The sequence below is a fragment of the Leptidea sinapis genome, chromosome Z, assembly GCF_905404315.1.
Source record: "Leptidea sinapis chromosome Z, ilLepSina1.1, whole genome shotgun sequence".
Lineage (NCBI taxonomy): Eukaryota > Metazoa > Arthropoda > Insecta > Lepidoptera > Pieridae > Leptidea > Leptidea sinapis.
In genome coordinates, this window is record NC_066312.1 from 2,128,735 (window position 1) to 2,156,486 (window position 27,752).

Below are 27,752 nucleotides of genomic sequence, written 5' to 3' on the forward strand. Positions count from 1 at the left end.
TACATGCGTAAATAATATTACAATAATAATAATAATTCACAAATAAACAACAGAAAAATAAATCGAATAACATTTTATAAATTATAAAATAGTAAAGCTAAAACAGTGGCTTCAAGAATCTCAATCGCTAAAAAATTAAATTTGAAAATAATAAAGAAAAAGTAAATGAAAGTTATTCTTAATTAAAACCCAATTATTAACCGCATTTAAAAAATACCATTATATATATTCAGGCAACTATCCTGTGTTGTACAACAGACAGCGTTTATTAACTAGGCACATACTTAAACATACTATCACCAAAAGCAGCAAAGACTAGAAATTGAGCGATGTGAAACCGAAATAGATATATTTCCAATAATAACTGGGCAAAACTTTAGTACATAATATTAAAAAAACAAAGAATCAACCATAAATAAAAAACATACACGGTTCTATCACAGTCAATCATATTACGAACACGTACCAGGATATAAATCCCAGTATTCATAAAAAATTGATACAATTTACAATCAATTGCCGAGCATAGAGACTTACCATAATATTTCGACACTTAACGTTTATACCTAAAATATTTATTTACACTTATATTATGCTGTATAAATATAATGAAAAAGTACACTTTAATGTTATAGATATATATATTATATATATACAACAAAACTTCAAATAAGCGTAGTAAGCGATATATGTTTAAAAATAATATTGTGCTTTAAGCGATGTAACGACTAAAATAAACTTTGGCGGAACTAATAAGTATTATCACACGGGAACAGAAAATTAAGTCTGTTTGACAGTGAGTGAATTATAATAAATATAAAACAAGGAACAATTCCAAGCGCTTGTATCAATTCCATTATTTCTGTTACAATCTGTTAATTAAGACAGTTAATGGAACAAAAAAAAATTTGAAAGACATTATCCTGTCTGAACGTATTAGCTCTCGGTTATATTTTTAAAATATTTCGGAATATATAAAAGAAAATTGTAGAATCGTCTTCGGAAATAAAATTTGTATTAAGTACCCTAGATATCCAAAAACATAAAATTTAATTATGCCGGCCGCTGTTGTTAAGAAAACAGTAGTACTAATCATTTTAATTGTTACCTTTTCCTCCGTTTTAATAATCTTTAAGAAAATTCTCCGACTGAATTACAGCATCGAATTGAAAATATTACGCGTGGAACGCATCAACGTGCGGCTGGCATTGAGTAAACGAAAAAAAAAAATAATGTGAAATGAAATAAGATATCATTCTCAATATGTTCTTGATATTGTCTGTTCCATTTATTTCAAATTAAATTCTGAAAAATCTTTCAAGAGGAAGCTGGCACTGGAAATGCAAACTTTTTTATTTTTGGGTTGGAAAGTTCAATAAACACAACAGCACAGAGCCTTTAGCAAAAAGAAGCCTATATTAGGATATAGGAACTGGAACATACTTTATGTGTATTTTAAATTTCATTAAAATACTTTCATAGTACGTTGAACCGTTAGCTCTAACCACGGAGCCCCCGGTTCAATGTACGCGTATTTGATACTTCCAATAACATATATTACAGTTACAAACATACAATTAATTATCAACTATCAAAATAGGTTATTACAATTTTCTCATTGTAATTTTAGCGTAATGCTTACACTAAACATCATTTAAATTTGCCGCCATTTTCCGGTGCCAACTTTCGCTAGCAAGACTATTAGATGCATTGATAAATAGGTACTTAAACGAAATACCAGCCAATAATAGTGTGTAGCAACATATCATCAATAAAAATATATTTATAATGATTAATTATTTAGAAATGATAGTCGTTATAAGCATCGCTAACGTTGCAAAATAATTATACATTTAAAACAGATCAACTGAGTTGAAAAATATAATATAATAATGTTTTATAATCTTACAATTATAATAAATTTTATAAGTTACCCTACACTATACGTCTCTTTATAAGAGCTACCGGTCATCACATCGTTTCATATCCATTTCCAAATAATTTATATAACTTATCAACAACTACAAAATCTATATGCAAACTATCTACAGATGACGCAGTCCCAGTTTGTATATAAAATCTGTAAATTGTTGATATAAATGAAAATAAATAATTAAAAACCAACAGCTAATTCGGAATATTTTAAAATACCTTAAAAATATATCAACGGAATCGCCAAAAAAATGACGAATTTAAATATAAATCAGTGCACGAATAAAATGTTTAAAGCAAATTAACCTTCTGTTTACGTTTACTGCATCGTACAAGTAATGTTTCGCCTGTTTTTCGACCGTTTCTATCGATCAATGTTGCGTATTTATTCAATCAAAACCCTTCATCTTCCATCAAATTTATTCCTTTATAACTATGGTTATTGTCCCTCGATTTGTGCTGGTTTTATCTATCACCTACTTCTACTTAAATATGGACAAAATATTAAATATTATGCCTCTGCATGTTGTTTAAAAAAAGAACGCATCGATTGTCGAAATTCAGATTTGGTTAAGACGATCTTAAGTAGTGATCGAGACCAACTATCGACTGTCTATTGGTTCCATATTACATGCGAACAAATAATATCGAGGACGATTTCCTCGATAGTATATCGTAAATTTAGGTAATCATTTGTTACCGAAGCAAAGTAATCAAGTATAACAAGATCGAGAATAATTTAATTTTTAACCAAAGGAAATAACAATAGGCATATTTTCAGTTATAAGATTACCGGAAACATGGTCCCGAACATTAGTAACTTAATGAGATTTTAACTTGTAACTGCTTCGTTTACGAAAAACACATCAGTCAATTCAGGAATGTTGAATAGAAAATAATTGAAATAATACTCTAAGAGCCATCTCATATACCCACACCAAAATTTTTATTACAATGTATATTACAATAATACCTAACTGATTAAATGTGCTTAACTTGGGGGACACATAATGGGCGGACTTTAAACGTACCTACATAGCTCGAATAACAAAACAATAAGCGAAATTTTATACTTTTATCAGTCAAGGTGTTGTCCGTTGATAAATAAGCATAATTTCTTGCTAAAAAGCCCATTATAAGCCCCCTTGAGATGAAGTGAAGTTCAAGGCCGGATATAAATTTATAAAAAACGTTTGCTTAGAAATAACGGCAGTGAAATCAATCTTTTTGTTGTTTTACTAAAGAGCATTACTCTTTACTGCATAATCAATCTGGTAGCGACATTTGAAACCCATAAAAGTTTGTTTCAGCCTTAATATTGTTCATTCACAGTCTGGTTTTGAAATTACATTCTTTATTAATTCTACAAAATCACTCGCAGCGACGTTTCCGGATCAATGTGGCAAAACAAAAGCTGCAATATTATTTCTTCTTATTCCTCTGATATGTTCTCATCATGTCTCAGTGAGAATGCATTGGGATACAGCGTGTTAGTACGAGAATACTATGGACTTTTCTTTAGAAACATGGAAGAAACTCTTTAAGATTATTTTCAGCTCATATGAAACATGACACTGAATGTTTTTGTTGTATGAAATGAAAACGTTTATTGAACTCATAAAATTGATTAACAGATCAGTCATACTCTTAATTTCTAATAAATAAATAATATCAAAAAGATAAAATTAATATCAAATAAATCAAATAGAACAAAGAAAACAATGCATCGCGTTAGTACACGAAGACATATTGCGGAACATATTTCGGAAACGTCGACGTTTTCCAGAAACAAATGCTAAAATGACTATTTTTCTCTATATTTCTCAGAGAAAAATATTCACATTCCTTCAAAAATTTATCATAACCCCATACTACCAAACACTGCTGTCAGATATTAAAGATTGTGCAGGATCGTGTTTAAACTTCAACAAGATAAAAATACTTATCAAACATTTTAGGCCTTGAACTTCGTCACTTACGATACTATACGAATGCATATTGTTTACTACAAGTCTTACATTACTATGTCCTACATATTATAATATAATTGCAGTATTAATGTTGCTGGCACATTGCGTTCAATATCTGTAAAAAAAAGAAATAGTATGTTTCAGTTTAAAACTGCCAATTGATTTTGTTGTGATTGGCTGTCAGTACATTTTATTTAATAACAAATAAATTTATATATATTTCAGTCAGCCATATCCGCAGTGTGTTAAAAAGTCGGTCAAACACAGACATCACTCTAAGTGAGCTGTATGTGACAACATAACAGACCGTCCAAACCACTACATCCACTTCCAACAACCAACAGTTACGGTAAAAGAGAATCGATTTCTCCCAACTCTCCCAAATTTCAATAGAGAAGATGGTCTTAAATTATCTAACACCTGGGATACAATAAAATTAAAACCCATACCCATACCAAAAAAGAATACGACACTGTCAGTAGATTTTGCCAAAAGCCATCATTCTATAATATAATAATAATATTGACACAGTTTTACACAAATTATCTTGCTCCAAATTAGGCATATAAAGCCTGTATTATGGGTTGCAATACAACGATATATTTAATACAATATACTTACTTAAACATACATACATATAAACATACAAATATACATAAATACATATAAACATCCATGACTCGGAAACAAACATCCATATTCATCATATAAATGCTTGCACCTACCGGGATTCGAACCCGGGACCTCTAGCTTAGTAGGTAGTCTATAGCAAATACCACCTCCGAGGCAATAAATGGCGCTAAACTTCATAGTGACAACTATGTCAAATACTATATTGACTCATTTCATCTGCAGTCCCCCTGAAAAAGAGATCTGGAAAGGTCCTGAAACGTCGTGTTAAATAAAATAATAATAAAAATGTAACTGTTGTGCAAATCTAATGTGAGATCACAGTTCCTTTAAAAGTGCTTTATTTAAATGTGTAACACTCGCGTTATTCAAAGAAAATACTATGTGACATGAAATGCCATGGCAAATCAATTTTGTAGAATAATAGAGTGGAATGTCAAATGTTCACAGTTCGTTAATTTTTATTAGTCGTCGAGGTGTCAAGTGATATCTCTGCTCAGACAACTGTTACTGCCAATTAAACATTTTATTATTCTCAGGCATAGATCAAGTATAGAACCTATAATAGACATCGGGTTGGCGTGGCCAACATGAGACAGATAATATCCTATATATATATATAGGTACATAATATAACACAAGTGTTCTTTCACTCATATTTCCTTAGATTCTACTTAAAATTGTCACTGATGTTAAATAGTGGATATTTCACACGTTTCACGACAATAATAGCTTATTTTTATAGACGCAAATAAAAGTAAACAAAACATCTGTGCAGCGCTGTCAAGTTTGTTTAGCACATCGGGTGTGTTGACCTTGAAAAAACCGGCACGCATGGCGACACAAAAAATCTAATCATTCTAACGCAATTCTTTACATAAGACTCGCATAAGTTTTTCTATTTCTCGTATGAGTGAGATGGAAGCTATCAATTAGTCTAAGTATACTTGGTCTATGTTCTCAGGTAAGTAGCAGTAACTCGCGAGTAAAAACTTACTCCAGTCTGGTCAAATCCGCCCTAAGCAGTGCAAACATGATATTCTATGAGCCGAATTTAAGATGTAAATTCTTTTGGAATGGATAAACACCCATTTTAAACAGAGTGAATATCTGGAAGGACGTAATTTATCGATATCAACGCCTCCAAACACTTAGTAGCCTTTCTCCAGTACAAAGTGTCGCCCCGCATTAGTATGCAAGCACTAACTTTGTTTCGGCTTGTAGGACACCACAAGTAGTGTTAGTAATAATTTAGCTACTGAGAATTAACATTGTCCCGAAGTGTGATTTATCAAATGTGTGAGTGTTCCGAAGAGCTGTTTCACTTGATTCCTGCCGCCGAGTTCCACCTTTGCACGACACGCCACATATTAGGATATCATCCCTTCCACGTAGTACGAAGAAAGTTCAAAGCTGTGGAATGAACTTCCTTGTGCGGTGCTTCCGGGACGATACAACATGGGTACCTTCAACAAAACCACTAACACGTTTTTAAATGCCGGAAACGCTCCTGTGATTCCTCTGGTGTTTGCAAGAGAATATGGGCGGCGGTGATAAATTAACATGATTTCCGTAGGCTCCTTTGCCTTGATCCTCTATAAAACAAACAAAAATAAATGAAGAATGAGTGTATTACCAATTCAATGCGCGGCTCGTATCTGATTGAGCTCGTCATCCGAGTCGGTCGGCGGCAGATGTTCCGTCGCCAGAACAGTGAGATGAGTGGAGTCGCTCTGGAGTGTGCTGCACTCCCCGCCTGCACCGCTCCACTTCTCACACTGGGCTTTCTTCTGCAATGCTTGCACATACGACTGTAACAAGAAAATTTGGACAATTTGTATTTTGTACAATTTTGTGACAAGTGCCAGGTAAAATAAGATATAAATCTTAGATCATTTATACGTTCAGGGGACTATGACAGCTGTGAAAACGTTGAAAAAAAAATAGAGTTTAGAATTACTTAGTAACTTACTGTATTTTTTATGAAAATAAGGGAACAGACGAACAGGACGTTCATCTGATGGTAATTTATCAATTATATTAAGTAGTAATATTAGTAGTAGTATAGTAGTATTATATGTTATAGTAGTATTAAGTAGTAATAGTAGTTGTAGTATCTGATGGTAATTTATCAATTATATTTAGTATTCTTGAAAAACCCAAAAATTCTGAGCGGCACTACAACTGCGCTCGTCTCCTTGAGACAGAAGATGTTGTCTTATTTGCCCAGTAATTTAGTTGGCTACGAAGCCCTTCAGACCGAAACACAGTAATGTTTACACATAACCGCTTCACGGCAGAAATAGGCGCCGTTGTCGTACCTATAATCTAGCCGGCATTCGGAAAATTCGGTGTTTATGAAATAGTTTCAAGTAGACGATTAAAAGAGTAGTCATTGACTATCTTGTATATTCTTCACACTGGCCACAAACTAAGATCTCAGCGCCATCATCATTTTGTTTCCGGGACGATGGCACATTAAAAACACTTTTCTGAAAGACAACGCTCCTGTGATTTCTCTGGTATTGTAAGAGAACGTGGATGGCGGTGATCAAATAACACCAGGTGATCCGTACACTCGTTAGTCCTCCTATTCCATAAAAAAATATAGCGACATAATATATTCTTTATATTATGATAAAGGGCGACCACTAAAATATTTTAGAACTTACATTTGCTAAATATAATTTGAAATATATGTCTTTATTTGTACGAATTGTGTATTTTCTATCATAGAATGTCCAATGAGACAATTGGTTTATGCTCAGACTATTTAAATGGCAATATAACAGTTAACGTATTTTCTTATTATTATCATGTGCTCTGTTTTAACTCGAATGAATATAATATTTTATCTACACCCATGCTTTAAACCCTCTAATAGATTCTAAAACAGCTTATTGCCAACATTAAAACACCCAATGTCCTAATAACCATTACATCATCCAAACGAGTGTTGTAATGAAATTCAGTACAACATTATATCATCCGTTTTCATAATAACACTCCTTTGGATGATATTATGCCTACTAGGACTGGCTTTTTTTAATGTCAGCTGTAAGCTAACTGTTTCAGAATCTTTTATAGAGGATTCATATTATGGGTGTAGATAAAGTCTAGTACACAACTGTTTATAATTAGGTATTAAAACACTTATGTGATAATAATATAACCCACATTCGTATTTAAAACCCCTTATTACACAACAGTCGCATAAATAACTATTGCGTTAGAATTTTTTTAATGATAACATGGTGCCTGACGAATCTTGATTTCACAAACAGTCGCGAAAACGATCTTTATGACATTTATTGGATTATAACGGCACGTTTATATTATGACGAACCGAAGTCCCGTTCGTCCCTATACGCAACCCTAGAGATAAATAAGTACGGAGTTGGTCACCTGCGATATGACGTCACCATGGGCGGTCCTCACTTGGTAGAGATATCGATACTTGCGCTGTTTCATCTCGGCGCGTTGCTCACGAGTAACCGGCCGCGTTTGCTGAGCCTGCAGCCGACGTTTCTGAGCACTTATGCCTGGAATAGTTATATCAGTATAAATGATAGTACACAAATAAAATTTGAAAACAAAATTTTATGAACAATGCGGGACTCGAACCCACGACCTCTGGCGTTCCTAGCCAGTGCTCTTCCAACTGAGCTAACCGTTCTTCTAAAATATTGTATGCTTTGATCAACTCTCAGGTAGTGGCTTCATCTACAGGATCTACTTTACATTTAAATAAAACACTTTTAAAGGATTTAAATGTGTGTAATTGTAACTGTGTTTTCATCTGCAGTCCCCCTGAAAACTAGATCTGGAAAGGTCTTGAAACGTCGGGTTAACTAAAAGAAAAATGTACCTATACACAAAAATCTAATTTTAAAACAGTTACAATTGCATGAGTTTTAATCCTTCAAAAGTTATTTATTTAAATGTGTAACACTAGCTTTAATCAAAGAAAATACTATCTACTTCACACTTGATAACCTGCTCATCCCCAGTCTTTCCATATAAAATAAATTGACTTGAGATGTCGCTGTTGCAAATCTAAACAATTTGTTATGTTTTTAAAGTAATAATAATTTTGTTGAACAAAGCATACAAGATTATATGACGATACGTGACTCGAACGGTTAGCTCAGGTGGCAGAGCACTCGCACGCGAGAGTTCAGGGTTTGAGTCCCGTATCGTTCATAAAATTTTATTTGTGTATTAATCCTAGAAGTGAGGGTTATCACTTTAAAAACCGCACGCAAGGACACATTAAATTAAAAATTCTTTTTTAATACTACTAAATATAACTTATTTGTTTTATACTAAGATAATTAATACGTCCAGATAGAGCCAATGAAAACAGGCCAGGTTTATTACTTTAAGGTGCGAGACAAGCTACGTCTTACACTCGCAATTTGTATGTCACTATGTGTTAGTGTGCGTACATTGCTCAAATTAGAGGATACCTGTCAACCTCAATTTTTTGGTTTGTTACTGCTATTTGTTACTGCAACATATAGAAGTGGTTACGAATAAGTTTATGGATGAAGTACAAGATCGCAACAGATAATATTTAAAGTCCGCAAATATAATTTTACAACAAATTAATAAATAAAAATATATTTAGATACGGCGATCAACTGGGTGCTACAAATTAATTTATCCCGATAAAAGTATATAAGGCAGATAAAGTGTTTTTATGTCAAAGCCCCTCTACGAACTGATGTAGTTTCATGACGTTTACAAAGTGTTGTTGCAATATGTTATGTTATTAATCCCACACTCTCTATGGTATTTATATATATACAAATATTTATTCCATTTAAGCCTCTTACCAACGAAATTATAAAAACAGTGGAAAACTAAACTTGCAACAGTAAAACTTCTAACAGATAGAATATATATGATAAAATCCAATTTCTTGATGTCGCCATTTTGTTCACACAATATGAACTCGTTACTCGTGTGAATAGAACCGCGTCCGTTTCGCGGCGAGGCGTTGAATTCTGTAGCGAGACATAGATTTAGTTGCGAAATTGTTTTAACGTTGTTTTTTTCATGCGTACGAAAATTCTGAATTATTTGTGGCACTAAATATTGAACTTTGTATATTTCTCCGTATAATTCCGAAAAATTAAGGCTTCAGAAAAACAATATTTTTAAATAAAAATATAAAGTGTTAATAATAGCGCAATTCTACAATTAACATCCATTTGGTAACAACGCTAGGTATAAGCATTTATATGATGAATATGATGATGGATGTTTGTTTCCAAGTCATGAATGTTTATATATATTTATGTATTTATCTTATTTTAAGTAAGTATATTGTATTAAATATATCGTTGTCTTGCAACCCATAACACAGGCTATATTATATGCCTAATTTGGGGCAAGATAATTTGTGTAGAAAGTGTGTCAATATTATATATTATATTTCATTAAACTGGTTCATCACAAATCCATCAAATGAAAATGGCAACAACTGTCAAAAATCACAAGCATAACGAGTATCAGTTTATTAGTAGTAGTAGTAGTTTCGACTCTAATAGCTCTCTGTACAAAAAACACGCTGTTTTTGCCTTGCCGGTGTACGAAAAAGATATCCGCACACAAAGGCGAATGGACCCAAGCAATAGCCCTCTCCGGTAACGTGAAAAGAAATAATTTTGCTTTTAAGTAATCGTAATGAGCTAAGCAATAATATTTATTTATATTTTTTATAAAAGAGGGGGCAAACGGGCAAGAGGCTCACGGGAAGGGGAGAGGTGAGGCAACCGCCCATGGACATCCGCAACAACGTATAAGGTGGGAGTATGCTTTTTTCTTAAAGGTCCCTGAGTCGTATCTGTTCGGGAATACCGCAGCCGGTAATTGATTCCACAAAGTGGCTGTGTGAGGCAAGAAATTTCTAGCAAAACACGTGATTGTGGAATGCCAGACGTCAACGTGATGCGGGTGGTACTTTGCATGTCCGGTGGTAGAATTCGGCCGCTGTAATCGAAAGCGATAGAAGGTGCAGAGAGAACCCTTAATAATTATAGTTTTTAATCAAGCTCAAACTTCGAATTATCTTAATGTCCTACTCACTTTGTTCGTGGTAAATGCCGGTGGCAGTGAGCGCGCACTGTGCGGTGAGGCCTACGATGGCAGCGGTGGGCCAGGCAGCTAACGTCAACCACGACATTCGGCAGGGCGGAGCGATTGCTGGCTCCAACTTTGCTCGATCCCAAAGCTACAAAAAAACGCTTATTAGCTGGTGTCAAGATTGCATAAAATAACCTTATTTTTCTAACATGGCCATAAATGCTGTTACAATTAAAAATAAACAAAATATTACATTTGAATTTGGAATCTGTCATTTTTATATGATTGTTCATTGAGTCTTCTCATTTTGGCGCCAATACATTGTACAATATATTGTGATAATGGAGTGGGGTGATAAAGAGAACCGAATCGCTGTGATTGCATTACACAAAGTAGGTATGGAGCCAAATGCAATTTTTAAAACTCTCCATACGCCACGGACTAGTAAAAAAAAAAACTCCGACTCACTCCGTGTCACCTTACATAATAGTGTAGCGCCAAAACAAGCCGATTACCATGTAAATATATAGCCCCACGCACACACTTACACTACTACAAGCCGATAGGCGGCCATTATGAGAAAAGTAATCGTCTGCGACAGATATGTTTGCGTCTCAATAAAATATTTTAAAAATGCCGTCGTGCGTTGTGAAAAAGTTTAAAAACGATACTTTATAAGTATTTTTATGATTATTTAAGGGAGAAAAAATTGTGTAATTACTATCCCCCGTAGCCGCACACACACTAGCATAACGGTGCTTCACTTGCTAATATCACGGCGCGGAGTCCTTCTTTTTTTACTCGTCCGTGCCATACGCTTGGTATTAGTAAAATGTTCGAGTACCGGGCTATTAATATGTACAAGGAGACCATGTACAATTTTAAAAGTATAATAGTCCAGTTGCTTTTTCTTATTAAAAGCCTTAAATTGAAGACGTGTCGACCTGATAACACCGCAAAAGGAAATCAGTTCAACGATATTTTGGTTTTGCGATACCAGATAATTAAAATTACGTACCCATTTAAGCATAACCAAACGTTCTACAAAATAGTCCAGGGATGTTGCAATGATCGCTCCGCCATATACACTCGTGCCGAATATTGTGAGCACTGAAATGTACACAGGAATTGTTAAGATACAAAAATATGCCATTTGCATAGTAGAAAAAGAATACGATGGTGTAGTTCAGGGAGAAGAGGCGTAACTTGGGTTTTGAATGAAAGCGTCATTTGGAAATCTGAAAAATCGATTTTTAAATCTAAATGGTTCTGGTTATTTCTGCCAAAGTTCTGTAATTTTGTTATGATTTAGATTATATACAATATAGTAAAGAAAAAAGCATTTCACATGAAATTAATTTTTAATGGAAAATGAGAGTACGGTTACGTACGTTAAAATGTGTGATCACCGCCGCCCACATTCTCTAGTAACACCAGAGGAATCACAGGAGCCCAGCCAGCCTTTAGGAAAGGTGTACGCGCTTTTCTTCAAGGTATCCATGTTGTACGTTACAAGGAAGCTCATTCCACAGCTTTGTTGTACGTTGAAGAAAGTTCCTTGAAGACCGCACTGTGGAGGACCGCCACACATCCAAATAGTGTGGATGATATCCTAATGATATGTGGCGTGTCGTGCGAAGGTTGAATTCGAAGACAGAAATTAGGTGAAACAGCTCTTCGGAACACTACCGGTGATAGATACGGTGGAAGACACACAATAAAGCGAAGTTTACTCAAATTTTCTTTGTAAAATTGTCTTTTTTTATTTTAAAAGTTCAATGAGTCCTGCGCACACTTTGCTTCGTATATAATGGGCAAATGACCCGGACAGTATGACCCCTTTTGGAATTTAAAACCGTGTCGTAGAAGGTAAAAAAATATAGTATTTAAAGATTTGCAGGTCACAATATCTCCGAAAACGTAAGTCTTGAAATTTGGTAGGAATATTGCTTTCGTCTAGTAGAGGTCAGTTAAGAAGGAATTTTACAAAATTTCGGTCGATAATTCAGAAATCAGATCATTTCTTTCATTGGTTTAAATTCATTCTTAGTTTGAAGTGAAACCTCTTTGAGCGTATGAGGGATATTTTTTTACAGACGAAACACAACAAAGTGCCACGAAAATGTGGGACGTTTTTATCCAAGAAGAGGGAGAGAGCAACTAGAACGTTGAAATTAATTACAACAACCAAATTTTAATTAAAAAAAAAATCATAATTTCTAATATTGAATTTGAACAGAGTAGTATAAAATATCTAAACAAGATTTAAAAATTTGTTAGCCAATAACATCGTTCAATAAAAATATTTCAATTTCCCCAATAACTCTTACAGGGATCGGCCTAAGATTTGTTTTGCAAATGTTCAAAAAAGTTTTAATGAATTCCGATGAGAGAGAAAATGCACACGTTAAGGATCCGTAGGGTTTTAAATAGGTAGGTATTGCAACAGCAGTCACAAGTTCCGATCCTGGGTAGATACACCAGGTCAGGTATATTGGTAGCCAAATCTGCGTTAAATCAAAGCCAAAACTAAATTATAATATTTCGCAGTAATAAAAGGTAAGTATGGAAAGGTCTGTATAGGAGTAGTTCGGTCCTGAGTTCATGATTCGCCAAAATGCTAAATACCACCCGCATCACGTTGAAATTTCTTGCCTCGCACAGCCACTCTGAAGAATCAATATGTTATCGTTGTCTGATGAAAGTTTTAAGGGAATTAAAATACGATAAACTATCTCACCTTTCTTCCAGTACAAATTTATCACAGCAAAGAATATCCCAGACACAATTAGAGTTGCGACGCAGATTGAATACTGGAACAATAATAAACACCTTATGAACATATTTTTTAAAACATGAATTGTTCGCACGTTTTTATCAACAACCTGTATAGCCGAGTGGTTAGCGATCCTACCTACTAAGCTAGAGGTCCCGGGTTCGAATCCCGGTAGGTGCAAGCATTTATATGATGAATATAGATGTTTGTTTCCGAGTCATGGATTTTTAAATGGATTTATGTATGTTTATATGAATTTATGTATGTTTAAGTAAGTATATTGTATTAAATATATCATTGTCTTGTAACCCATGACACAGGCTATATATGCTTAACTTAGGGCAAGATAATTTTGTGTAAAAAGTGTGTCAATAACATTACAGTATTATATTACATTTTGATTTATTACAAAGTAAATGTAGAAATTTAAAATTTGATTAACAATTTACATTATAATGTTAAACAACATCAAAATCAAATCATATAATAAAGCAAACGCTCAAAGCAAAAATAATCGATCGCAGGTGCAAATGTTTGTTCGTATGTTGTATCGATATTATATATTATCGTGCTTTGGTCTTGACTACTCAACTAATATTCAGTAAGTACGCCCTGTGCTTCCCCGAGGCATAAAAGGAATAGGGACGTCCCAGGCCCAATGGTGTCGTAAGAGGCGACTAAGGGCATTTACCAATAGGAGGCTTCTTTGCACAGGATACCGGCTAGATTATGGGTACCACAAGGCCGTCTATTTCTGCCGTGAAGCAGTAATGTGTAAACATTACTCGTTTCAGTCTGAAGAGCGCTATTGTAGTGCCACTCGGAATTTTTATTTAACAACGCATAAACGCCCTGACCTCCAAAGAATGAAATCGCACGAGCAAATCACAGCATGGGTGACACAGGTGCTGGTGCCACCACTACCAGAAGCTTAGAACAGAAGCAGGAGAACGATTTTTCGGGCGTTACATAGCCAAGCGTGACAGTTTGGTCTCATTCAATACTCACAAAATAATACTCAGCGCGCGCTCATTAAAGTTTTCGGTTCTTAAATTTATTAACAAATAATCATATTTTACGCAAGGAATGTTGGTGAATATAAACACATTCGCAGTAAGCAAAAAGCATAAAAATATAAAAAGCCATGCTTCGAGCAAAATATTATTATTCATTGACTCCTGCCGAATTCCACTTTCGCACGACACGCCACAAGTTAGAATATCATCTCCACCATCTGGATGTGTGGCGGTCCTCCACAGTGCGGTTTTCAAGGAACTTTCCTCCACGTACAAAAAATCTGTGGATTGAGCTTTCTTGTGCGGCGTTTCCGGGACGAAACAACATGAGTACCTTCAAAAAAGCGCATACACCTTCCTTAAAGGCCGGCAACGCTCCTGTTAGTCCTCAGTTGTTGGCGGCGGTGATCACTTAACATCAGGTGACCCGTCCGCTTATTTGTCCTACTTTTCCATAAAAAAATGGAGTATATCTAATACCTAATTATTTGAAAATTAGTCGGGAATGATCAGGCAATTATTAACAACTTTTAGACTATTAATAATAACATGAAGTATGTGTAAATAAGTACAGTAGCAATGTCTTTAAAAGAATAGTACAAAATTAAATTCTCTTAAGCCAATTTATTTATTTAATAGACCATTTAATACAACAGAAGTTACTTGTACTTCCATTATTAGTTTTACTCTCAATGCTCAACTCATCAAAATGCAATAGGCATATTATACTTTGACTTTTTGAAAGTTAACAATTCTACTGAGTGATAAAAAGTATATTTAGTGTAAATTGATCTATCCATCATCCGAACTTATCGCGTGCAAAATATTTCTAGAAGTACCTACATAATAATATATTTGATGCCAATGACTTTGTCTACATATAGACGAAACGCGTCGTATAAAAACAAAGCCGAAACATGGCACACCATAAATTACATAAGTTTCGACAGCTATATCTATACATTGCCGCATTTACTGCAGTTGTTTAAAATATTCTAGGACAATAAGCTGCAATGTAAAACAATGTGATTTGATTCGGACACACGGCTAAGGAGAAAAGTGTGCTTACATTGTCTTGAAGCACACTTTTGCCGTTCCGCTTTCAGACTGCGAATCATATGTCCTTGTTTGTGTATAGAACTGATTATATACATAAATATAAGATACAGTTACCTATTATATAAGTCTGTTGTGTGTACGTTTACGATGTATTATCCTAAATGTACATAATACATGTATGTATAATAATATTATAAATGTATAAACTTTTATAATAAAGTCCCAGCCACTGTTCAGGCATTATCTATAAATAAATTTAAATGTTTTATAAAAAAAATGGCTCTGTCGTAAATCCTATTACTCCACAGCTGAATATCTAAGTGATCGGACAGCCTGGGGCTAGATTATGATTATTTTATAGCAATAGCAATGACAGTACAATATTGTATATTTATATGAGAGCGCAAAAAAAAATGCTGGGAAAGTTTCTTGTGCCGCTTCTTCTCTAACAGAGCGCCATGTGTTTCCGAACCGGTAGTAGTATCTAGTATATTAGAAATGACATCAAAAAGAAATCTAAAGGAATCAAGTTTGAGAGAACAAATGCCTTCTTATACCTTTTTATGTCTTTTATGGATCAACATCATTCAAACATGACACAGTAAAAGACTTTTCACTGTTTCGTAATCAAAGTTTACAACGATATCAATAAGAAAGTTTGGTTACAGGGTACCGTAGAAACTTTGGAGTAAAAAACCGCTCTTCAATAGGTAATGGCGAGTTACATACAATGCGATTATTTGCAATACGAGTACGCTTTCCATTACACAGCCGAACACATTAATTACAACCAGCTTCCTGTCGATATAACAACGATTCATGAACATTCTCAACCAATAGCTGCCCATAATCGTACAATAAATGTAATAATACAATAAAATATTCAGTAGTAGTTATGTAGTGCTGACTCGGTTACGTTATTAAATTTAGGTATAAAATATTCACACTCTTTTGTACCCCTGACAACTTGAGTGAAAAATTTTATGATTATAGGTTGAATAGCCTGCAATGCGTAACAAATAAAGAAATTAACTCACTTTGGCATCTATAATATCAATAAGGATATCGCATAGCTAATACAAATATAGATATAACTCAATTTATGCGAGCATAAAATATTAATCAATAAATGGTTTCGCGTTATAAAATCTACTTTCACCGATATGTTTCGCAACATAAGACCAGCGATTATTATTCTTACTTGGCCATTAACTTTGTATTCGTATACCTAACTAATTATTAATTGTCTACAGCCGAATTTACAAAAAACATTATAGCTATTTGAAATATGTTTGATAAAAGATTAGCGGCCTTACAAATAAACTTGGTATAAAGTTATAACTGATGATAAACAAAGAAAATGCAAAATTTTTACACTATCGTTCACAACACTGTCAATACAATGATAATTCTGAAGTTTTCCTAATGACAAGCTGCCTTGCAAATAAACGCGGGAAACGTTATACGTCCGAACAAACCATTCGTAAGCAAAATGTCTATTTGTAAACAATTTACATTTTCTTGGTTTAATATTAGTTATAACTTTATGTCAATTTTATTTGTAATGCCGTAAGGCTTTGATATATAATATGATACTTTCGGCCCAGTTATCACATCAAAGTTAAGCACATTCCGAAGTGTAGTTTAATTTTTTTTAAATAACAAACAAATTCTACAACTAGCCATAATTCACAAATAAAATTTTAGCCGAGTCTTATTAAAATCGACCTTAAATATTACGACCCAATAGGGACCTTTTATGTGTAATTTAATATAGATACGGTTTACAGTTCAAATAAATGACGTCGCAGATAATCGAGTGATTAGCGACCCTACCCTGAGCTAGATTCCCGCTCGATACAAACATTTATATGATGAATATGGAGTTTGTATCAAGTCATGGATGTTTATTGTAATTATGTATGTTTTAGTAAGTATATCGTTGTCTTGTACCCATAGCACAAGCTACGCCTAGTTTGGGGCAAGATAATTAGTGAGAAGTGTGTCGATATTGTCAAAAAAATTCAAATAATGTATTAAATATAATATCTAACATTAGCGTTCTGAGTATATGTGTTTAAAAATAAGCTTTTGAAATAACCAGCCTTATTGTCAGTTTTATAGAACAGGATTAGCAAAATGAAACAAGACAATACAAACTAAAGAATAAAGTTTTCAGTACTTAATCCAACCATTCAGAAGCAAACATTTAATGGTACATCTCGTACTAATAATGTTCAATTGAAACCCATTGAATCGTATTTAGCTCGGGCTAGCTCGAACCAAGTTTAGTCCTCGCTGATTGCCATCTATCAAGTGAATTATATTGTACCGGGAAGATTACAATGGCTCAATGCAATTTAACTTTTGCTGCGATAGACAGTAATTGCCTTACGTACTATTTCTACAAAACGTTGAAATGCTTTTCAATTCTAGTTGCAATCCATTATTTTTGAATGGATTTCATCCAAACATAGTAAATGTAGGTGAAAATATATCAAGGTTGTATTTACTATAACAAAAATGTATTCGTAAATATTACATTTACGCGCGATTGAAGTAAAAGTTTATTAATAAAATAAGGAAAGGAAAAATTTATTAAAGTAAAGTAAAGTAAAGTAAAGTATTCATTTATTAATGACAATACAAAACATTTTATACATAGTAAAATTAACAATTTTAAAAATACGGCGTCATGAAAAGGACTCCCACTCAGCATTTTTTGGAATTGAAATAAGAATCACCCCAATTCCAACACTGATTTTAGTAGGTACCTAGCAAGTCTACCTGTTGACAGCAGCTGTAGAGAACACGGTTCCTTTATTTATAGGTCTTAAAGTGACTGTCTACAAATGTTACAAAATGAGAATAAACTAAACTAATCTAGATTGAATTTAATGGGAGTTTTAAAAGATTTTTTTATCAAAATAAATAGGGTATATTTTGTGTTTTTTTTTATTATTATTATTATTGAAGCTGTTTATTTAATGATTATTATTATTTTTGTGCCTCTAAACACTTTTGTTTCTCTAATAGAAAAGATTTAAGTTTGTTTTTAAAAGAGAACAAACTTTTTTGATCTTTTATAGGTGCCGGCAAATCATTCTAGCATTTGGAGGCGCTGTATTTAAAGCTACCCCTAAATGCTGCTGTACCGTGTAGAGGCACTTCGAGGAGAATCGTACCGTGACGCGTCTGATAACTCTCATTTGAGTCCGACAACCACTTAAGCTTTTTATATAGGTAAAATGTTATTCTATATTTAACCACACTAAAAAGTAACAAGGCATAATGTAGCTGCCTACGAAACTCCATCTTCATCATGTTGTTGGTGTTCAAAGAGGGTGTTATGTGTGCGCGGTAAGGAACATCGTAACAAAATCTTGTGCAAGCATTTTGTACCCTTTGTATAAGTTTACACTTCCAAATATTAAGCACGTTTTAGTTGTAGAAACGACAACATTCCTAGGTATTACATTAGACTTTAAGATACAATGGTTCGCACATATAAAAAACTTATGTAATAGATTTAGTCCTGCAGTATTTGCGATAAAAAAAATTAGGCAGCTGACAGATGTTGAAACGGCTAGATTTGTATATTTCAGGTACTTATGTACTACGGAATCGGAGCAGTCTATAAAATGCGTTTACGGGATTCGTTGAGACAAAAGTTTAGAGAAATTAATATTATGACAGTACATATACGAGAATCTCTTGTACGCCCATAATATATTAGCCAAATTAAATAGAATAGTGATGTACATAATGTCAATACTCGAAACAAACATAAGCTCGCAATTCCATCGTTCCATTGCTAAATCTTTTAAAGTGGATTGTGTTATATTTTATATTAAACTCCCAAATGATATTCAAATGTTACCAAATAAAAAAATTAAGTGTATCGAGACAAATAATTTGACAGCCAAGGCCTATTTTAATGTGAAAGATTACTTGAATGATAAAGATAGTTGGGACTAATGTATCTAAATTTATTGTTCACTAGCAGACCCGGCAAACGTTATTTTGCCATATAACTTATTTTTAGAGTTAAACCGTTTCTTGGACATTGCAACATTACTTTATTTTTTTAAATAAAAGATTTTTTCTAAAATAAACGTAGCCTAAGTTAAGTTACTCCTTATTACATCAGCTACCTGCAAATAAAAGTCCCGTCAAAATCGGTCCAGCCATTTCAGAGATTAGCCGGAACAAACAGACAACAGAAAAAAAAATGTAAATAATGTTGTTTTGGTGTATGTACCGTATAGGTATATATTAATATACATGTAGTAAAAAACGGTTATTTCAATATTACAAACAGACACTTCAATTTTATTTATATATTATATAGATTGATATTTTTATACTCATTTCAATGTTATTGTTACTTTTGTACTTCATCCTGACTTGCACTAAATAACTTTTAAAGCATTACAGTGAATAAAGTTTTTTTGGATATGTCCTAATAATTAACTTTAATAAAAATCAAAAGGTATATAATGATTCAAATTTCTCTCATTCCAACAGAAATTCAGTCACGTGCGTACTTTGAATTGACCGCATCCTTATATTTCCTCTAAAAGATTTTTTCTGTGTACGGACATAATCACACTCACGCACATACACACACACTTACATACACTTGCAAGGGTAATCAGAACACTTTTTTTTTCTAATATTACATTTTAGAAAAAAAGATAGCTTAAGTAGGTAATCGGGGAGCCACAATACATCCACTCCCGCTCAACACCTTAGGGAGGAGGGGATGGCTGAAAAACATCGCTGCATGGAAACATAAATCCATGATTCCATGTCAGGTGAAGCTGAGCCTTTTCCTTTTGCCTTTTGTTTCATCGCGTATCCTAATTGTTCATTTTATATTTGTAATGATTTGTATGGCAATAAAGAATTTATTACTATTATTATTATATTTCATCAGATATAAATACAGCATATAGGTTGACTCGTACAAGATACACGCTATTAACACAAGTCTCTACCAGATGGAGCTTGATTGCACGTGGTATTGACACTCGACCCGGTTGATTGAAGCGTGCAACGTGATTATAATAATTGTACCTATATTGAAACCAGAATACATCTCATGTTCAACTATATACCAGTGGAAATTGAACTACAATATATCATATTCCATATCTGATATTCAATTTATGCCTCGAGAACTTGAAACATTATAATTTCTAACGTACGTAAACTGCACGGCACGTACTGATTGTTTCTGGGTCCAATAAAGTAATTAAGTAATAAAGTAAGAGCTCAAATAAGTATAATTAAAAATATCGTTCGTTTAATGAGGTTTAATTTAAACCGAAGCAAAAGATCTTAAAAGCAAATTTCAATAGATCAATCTACATCAATCACAATGATGTTCATCAATATAGTTGAACATTGATGCAATAATATACAAATGGAATCTATTTTTTCACTGTAATATTATTGTGCATTTTACTAGAACAGATTTAGTATGAAAGACGCGCATTGTTGGTGTCACTCACAAGATTATATTTTTGTTAAAACAGATCAACATAACGTTAACATAATCTTTAAATCAGGAAAATTAATTGAAACGTCTATAATAATAATATAGAATAGATATAGAAATCGACTATTATTCTAATTCCAACTATTAAAAAGCTGTGAAAGTAAAGCAAGTCCTTATGAAATGTCACGAACCTTAAAATACAATTACGCACCACACAGAAGGACAAACGAACATAAATACATATATACGCGTCACGTGATGGTAAGTGATCACCGACCTCAATACTCTGATGTATCACCAGAGGATTCACAAGAGCGTTGCCGATCTTATATTTTCAAATTCAAATTCAAATATTTTTATTCGAAATAGGATGTGACATCACTTAATGAAAGTCAAAAACTACAATCCATTCCAAAGGGAATGCCTCATCTTTTTTTCATCAAAAATATGTTTACAAAGTAATATTGTACAATAAAACTTATAATTTAACAGCCTGAAGGCGAACGGTTCATTCCAAATCTGTGGAATCATTAAGAAAGTAATTTATGTTATAACCAATAATATAAGTACCACACAAACGTCTTTTATCAATTCTTTTGAATATCGTAGTACTTTTGTTTTGAACATTTTCTGGGATTTTGTTGTAAAAGCATAATATACATCGCTACAAGTATATAAAGCGTTGAATTCATGTATAAGATATGAATTCAAACATTGGAAAAACTTGCTATGGGCGAGAATCGATCGGGAGGCACCGTGGTAAGAATCGACGGTTCTATTTACTGCGCCACAGTCGGATTTAGAGAATATGAAAAAATAAATCATAAGACTTAAGTAGAAAACTCCGGTGCAGGCAAGTAAATATAAAATTACTGAGAAATGGAACAAATTAAGGTTAAGTGACCAAATTGGCTGGAAAATCTTTTTAGCGTCGTAATAGATGAAGCCGAGGGATGCAAATCCGATGTTGACTACTCATGAAATTATATTACATTCATTTTTTTCATAAATAATATTTAATTAAAATTAGTAATCATTGTGTAAAGAAGAACTAATGAAGATGACTTAATGACCTGTGTTCAATTATAATAATAGTGAAACCAGTCACCACCAATTTCATTCCGCCTGACTATTACGTTTTTTTTATGAAAATAATGGACGAGACGAGCAGGACGTTCAGTTGATGGTAATTGATACGTCCTGCCCATTCCAATGCAGTGCCGCTCAGGATTCTTGAAAAACCCCAAAATTTTGAGCGGCACTACAAATGTGCTGTGTCACCTTGAGACAAAAGATGTATAGTCTCATCAGTAATTTCACTAGCTACGACACCCTTCCGCCGAAACACAGTAATGCTTACACATTACTGCTTCATGGTAGACATAGGCGCCGTTGTGGTACCCAAAATCTGGCCGGCATCCTGTGCAAAGGAGCCTTTCCACTGGTAAACTAATCTTCAATCAGCAGTTGTTCGATAGCAATTAGTTCAAGTATAAAGTATAATATAGTCTAATCATCATCTTTTTTGACATGATAGCATCATAAGTCGATGAACGCCAGCATCACGCGCGAAAATGCATGACTCATTGTCACGTTCCATTTGAGGCGAGCAGCAAACGAGAGCGCGGAACAAACGATAGAGAGGCACGATCAGCTTAAGATGTGGTATAATTTAAGTAAAAAAATATTTGAATTAACGAGTGTAAATAAATGCTAATTTATGGAAAAAATTGTTATTTTCAATCCTTCTTTGTATTATACAAAATAATCATAATTCAGTGATAATAATTCAATACATATGCAATGTTTCAAAAATGTTTTCATATGAAGTTAACGCGTAAAATTATCGTCCGAAAACCGACTTTACAGACAACCAATTTTTTTATAAGAAAAAGTGACGACACGAGCAAGACGTGTGTTTACCTGAAAGTGATGTACGTGCTGCCCATTACAAAGCAGTGCCGCTCACGACTCTTGATTGAACTCAAAATTATAAGCAACTGCAGCATCGCGTTTGCTCTCTTTAAGACAGTTATTACGTCTAATTATCTCAGTAATTTCACTAGCTACTATATCATTCACAATACGCTTGGATATTACTGCTTCACGGCAGAAAGAGGTGCCGCTGTTATGCTAATATATGTATATATGTGTGTGCATATATATTTCACTTATGGTTCAAATAATTATTCAAATAAAAAAAAAATATATTTAATTAATTATTCAAAATAGCGTGGCCATTTCAATAAATTAGAAATGTTTTTATATTTTATGAGATAAATTCGTTGTCAATTATTACAACAAAAAGTTACATAAATAACTTATAAATGTATTAGATAAAAGTACTAAAAGATTCAGAATATAAATAGTTGGAAGTACTCACTGATGTTGGCCTGCTCTCAAGAAAGTGATCGTAGATAGCGAGTCCAGCAATCGCAAGCAACAATCCAGTATGGAACCCAGTCATAAACAGACCCACATACTGAATCAGCATTGTGATCAAACCAAATAAGAGACCAGCACATAATGCAACACCTGTAAAGACATATTATGCTGTAAATATTGTCTTTGCCTTTAACAAACAAGCCAAATACATATAAAAAAAACACCCACAGTTCAGTGTAGAGCATCAATTGGGAGCACACTTGAAATCTATAGTCAGGAGTGATCAACCTTAAATTTGCTGCATATTGATTTTATTTTGATATTGTAACCCCTTGATAGTAGTGACCTGCGTCTACTAAACACTACTGCAATGCTAGAGAAATTGCTAGCATTATGTGTGTGCAAACAAATATTATACACAATTGTATAACATTAGATGAACCTGCAGCTCACCTGTGAATTGGTGATCACCATCATCATCATCAAGTATCAACAGTGATGCTCTATTACAATATTTTCAAAACTGAGACCTACTTTATAAAACTTTAGTACTGACTTCATTTCACAACACTCATTGTAGTTGATAGCTTTTAAGGTGATTCTTTTTATTCAACTTCCATAACAATATAAGTATAATAAAAAAATTAAATTTAATGTTAATAAAGTTCTTTTTATTAGTGATAGCAGAGAAAAAATACATTGCCATTTGACATACTAACTTGTTTGACTTTCTTAAAAAGGATGTATCTACACAATGATTGAATTATTAGATTAAATCTATTAATACGTAACAAAATGTTTTTAGGTTTTTTGCATTTAAGTTTTCTGCATTTCTTCTTGATGTAAATTTAAAAAAATGCCAAAAAATAAACACAACCCAGAGCTAAAAACAGTCTTAAAAATATGTCTAAAGATTTCATATCAGATATTAATAAATAATATAAATATTATGACTTGGATTATTAAATATTTCATTAAATTATAATTAATCAATAAAATTTAATAATAAAAAATTGAGTGCCACTTACCAACATTTCCATATGGAGGCATCAAATACTCTTGCAGACATATGAGGTAAACTACCGCTGACCCAAATGTAAAGCCAGTGAGAAACATGCTTGCTTTAAAACATCTGTAACCTGGATAAACCAAAAAATATAATATATTCTAATCTTATTATTTTAATTCAGTAACTTCGGGCATATTAAATAGAAAAATTTTTTTCAAAATAGAATAGAAAAGTTTCAGAATGCATCGGATAACATTGATTATTTTTTTAACGCAGAGTAATTCCCGGATGTATGGCCATGTGGGGTTCGAAATTTAAATCACTTTGCTCATGCTCGCAGCAAAAAGCGTTTTTGCTTCAAGGGTGAACAACAACAAAGATATTGTGAAGGAATTTTACTTTAAGTACACTCTTGGTTATAATTATCATATACACATCTATTAATGCAAATAAAGTAAAGTTTTAATTATTAAACCATCAAATAAACAGTGTTCACACTATTGAGACTTGTTATACATAACATGTATAATTCTTGAATTCACACACTTAATTATTATGAAGTAATTCAAATAAAATAAAGTGGTAAGTAACTACTTGGTAAGTAACTCATGGCCTGATATAGCCAGACTATCACTTAGCTTTTTATAATATACTTTACAATATTTAAGAAAAGCATTGTTAAACAGGATACTAAATATTAAGCGACTGAATGTTGGTATGATGCTGCAAGAAACACATTGGAATAACAAAGGTTTCTATTTATCCTATAGGGATAGGAAAAACATGCAGACTTACCAAAAAGTGTGTAAACTATTCCAAATGCAATATACATTGCACTTATAATACATATGACTGGATCATATTTAGAATTGAATGTACTACAGGTGGATCCCTCTATGTGGGGTCCATTGAATGTGTAGGTCATATTTGGTGGACCCCTTGTAACTGGAGGAACTAGCTGTCCAACTGAAGACATCTTTGGATGATTAAGACAACCACAATATCTGAAATATCGTAACTTTGTGAATTATATTTTCTCTGATTAGTGTGAGTGTTACACATTTAAATAAAATACTTTTTAAAGGATTAAAACCTGTAGAATCAGTCCACTAAAAATGTGATCAGGTAAGATTTCAAAACATCAGGTTAACTTAAATAATAATAAAAATGTAACTTTTACACAAAATGTAATGTAAGAACACAGATACAATTACACACATTATAATCCTAAATGTGCTGATGCTGATGAATATTCCAAATAATTACATAAATTATGTTTTTATTTTATTATGTATATTTACTAGTTTCTATCAGCAATTTAGAATTAAAACAATCATCTCTTGACTCCTGATGTTGATGTCTCAGCTTAGAAACAGAAATATGATGTGGAGATGTACTACAAATCCTGACAATTTTTTGTACAATCTAGCCTAGTTTGAAAATTATCTTCTTTCATTCCTTTTATTAGATGTTACAGCTCCTCAGAGGTTATGTCGTATTTTGAGGCTTCAGTATAGCTGCTACCTTTTAATTTATAAGTTTTGGATAATGGTGTAAAAAAACCCTGTGTTTGCAAATTTGGTTTTTCATCATTGTAGTTCACTTATATAAAGTGTTATTAATAAGCTCATTCAATTGGTCTATTGCATTTTTGACATATTGTGTACAATTTGTTATTTATTTTTAAAGTGATAACCCGTACTTCTGGGATATCCTGGATACTTTAGTGGAACATTTAAATTGGCATAGTTTTTTTATTTATAATTACAAAAGATTTTTCATTTGGTTGGTATCATTGCTAGTATAGTTTTGAGGATTTTAAGTTTTAGTTTAGAAGCATCAGGGCCAGTAGGTAACAACTCCACATGTATACAATCAACAATAGCATGTACATCTACCTAAAGGCAAAAGATCTTATGTATGAGTAAAATCTCTCCAGGACATGTAAACAAAGGAATAAATGAAAAATTATATAAAATTCAGTTACAGTAAAATTAAATGATAATAATTTTATTTACTGTTTGTTGTGATATCATCATGCTCAAAGAAAATACTAGAACAGCACAAATCGATCTATGTTTCGGAAAAAAAATACATTTCTGAATCATAATAATATAAAGAAAGTCGATGGCTATAGTTTGGAATAGGTACAATGTTCCTTGTATTGATTAAACTCATAGTGAGCATAAAATATTAATTATTGTCTGAATGATATTACCATGACTTTTGTTTTAGTTATACTATTACACTACCTCATACAAAATTTTCAGCTCCGGATAATATTAACAGGAATAATTTAGTCAAACAAAATAATGCTAGCTACGTACCAACTAAGACTTCGAATTTCACATCGTTATTAAATTAAATAACATAACACCACAATTAGTTAACTTAACAAAACACAGTGAAGAAACATAGTTATTACATTATTAATTGCAATACGAAAATCTTATCCATACAAAACTTAAAACATTAGATGAAACTTGAAATTGAAATAGCTAACAAAGAAGATACTAGATTTTATCCTTCTTGGCACTTTGAAAGGACCTTTTTCACTTTTCAGTCCTAAATCACACTGCACTCAGTACTTACAGCAAGCAATATTATAATATATTTTTAGGTATTGGTTTAGTCTGTACTCTGTACTGTGTAGCTGTGTTGACTGTAGAACTAGAAATAGGTACCTATTAAAATTTAATTGTGAAGTAGACTGTAGAAACTACATCGCATGACATCACTCATAGTGACGTGAGTCAAAACATAAAACACTTATTATATAGAAAAATTGCCATCTATAAGTTAGGTATTGAAACTTTTATGACAGTTTGATGAAGGATGACTATTTAATGTTTTTTTTTAATTAACGATATTGCCGATGCCGAATAGCATATTGCCCAACTAGCAGATAGACTCAGCTCTGCGGCATATGCCGTTAGATAGATTAGAGAGTACGCGAATGTTGAGACCGCTAGATTAGTGTACCTACTTAAGTTATTTTCACAGCATCATGACGTACGGTATTTTACTGTGGCGTCATGCTGCTGACATTGATATAGTGTTTGCTCTGCAAAAGAGAGCTGATCGTGCTTTAAATCAGCTTGGTTATAGACAGTCTCTCGAAAAAAAATTTATAAAGAAATAAATATTTTGACTGATCATTGTCAGTACATATATGAAAATTTAATATACGTTCACAAAAATTGACACCTATTTGCTGTTAATAGTGATTTTTATTATTATAAGATTAGAAATACGGGATTGCTTGTAACTAATTCTAGTAGGCTTCATAAGATACATAATAGCTTTAAGGGTAAATGTATACACTTTTACAATAAAGTCCCAACCACTGTTCAGGAATTATCTAAATAAATAAATTTAAATG

At 32.9% G+C, this 27,752-nt stretch overlaps 1 protein-coding gene across 2 annotated transcripts; it reads right to left on the reverse strand.

The window, feature by feature from the left end:
- Positions 1-27,051, reverse strand: LOC126978404 (transmembrane protein 198). 2 transcript variants are annotated; one of them, XM_050827178.1, is made up of 10 exons: positions 26,963-27,051; positions 25,166-25,374; positions 24,390-24,500; positions 23,360-23,511; positions 13,363-13,435; positions 11,641-11,732; positions 10,626-10,770; positions 7,938-8,074; positions 6,169-6,343; positions 1-4,017 (listed from the first exon to the last, which is right to left on the reverse strand). In XM_050827178.1, exons 2-9 carry the CDS (start codon positions 25,344-25,346, stop codon positions 6,173-6,175), a joined length of 1,062 nt encoding a protein of 353 aa, XP_050683135.1. In that variant the 5' UTR covers positions 25,347-25,374; positions 26,963-27,051; the 3' UTR covers positions 1-4,017; positions 6,169-6,172. The 2 variants fall into 2 exon arrangements, with proteins under 2 accessions (XP_050683135.1, XP_050683134.1); XM_050827177.1 differs by having other exon boundaries at positions 26,698-27,028.
- Positions 27,052-27,752: the final 701 nt, after the last annotated feature.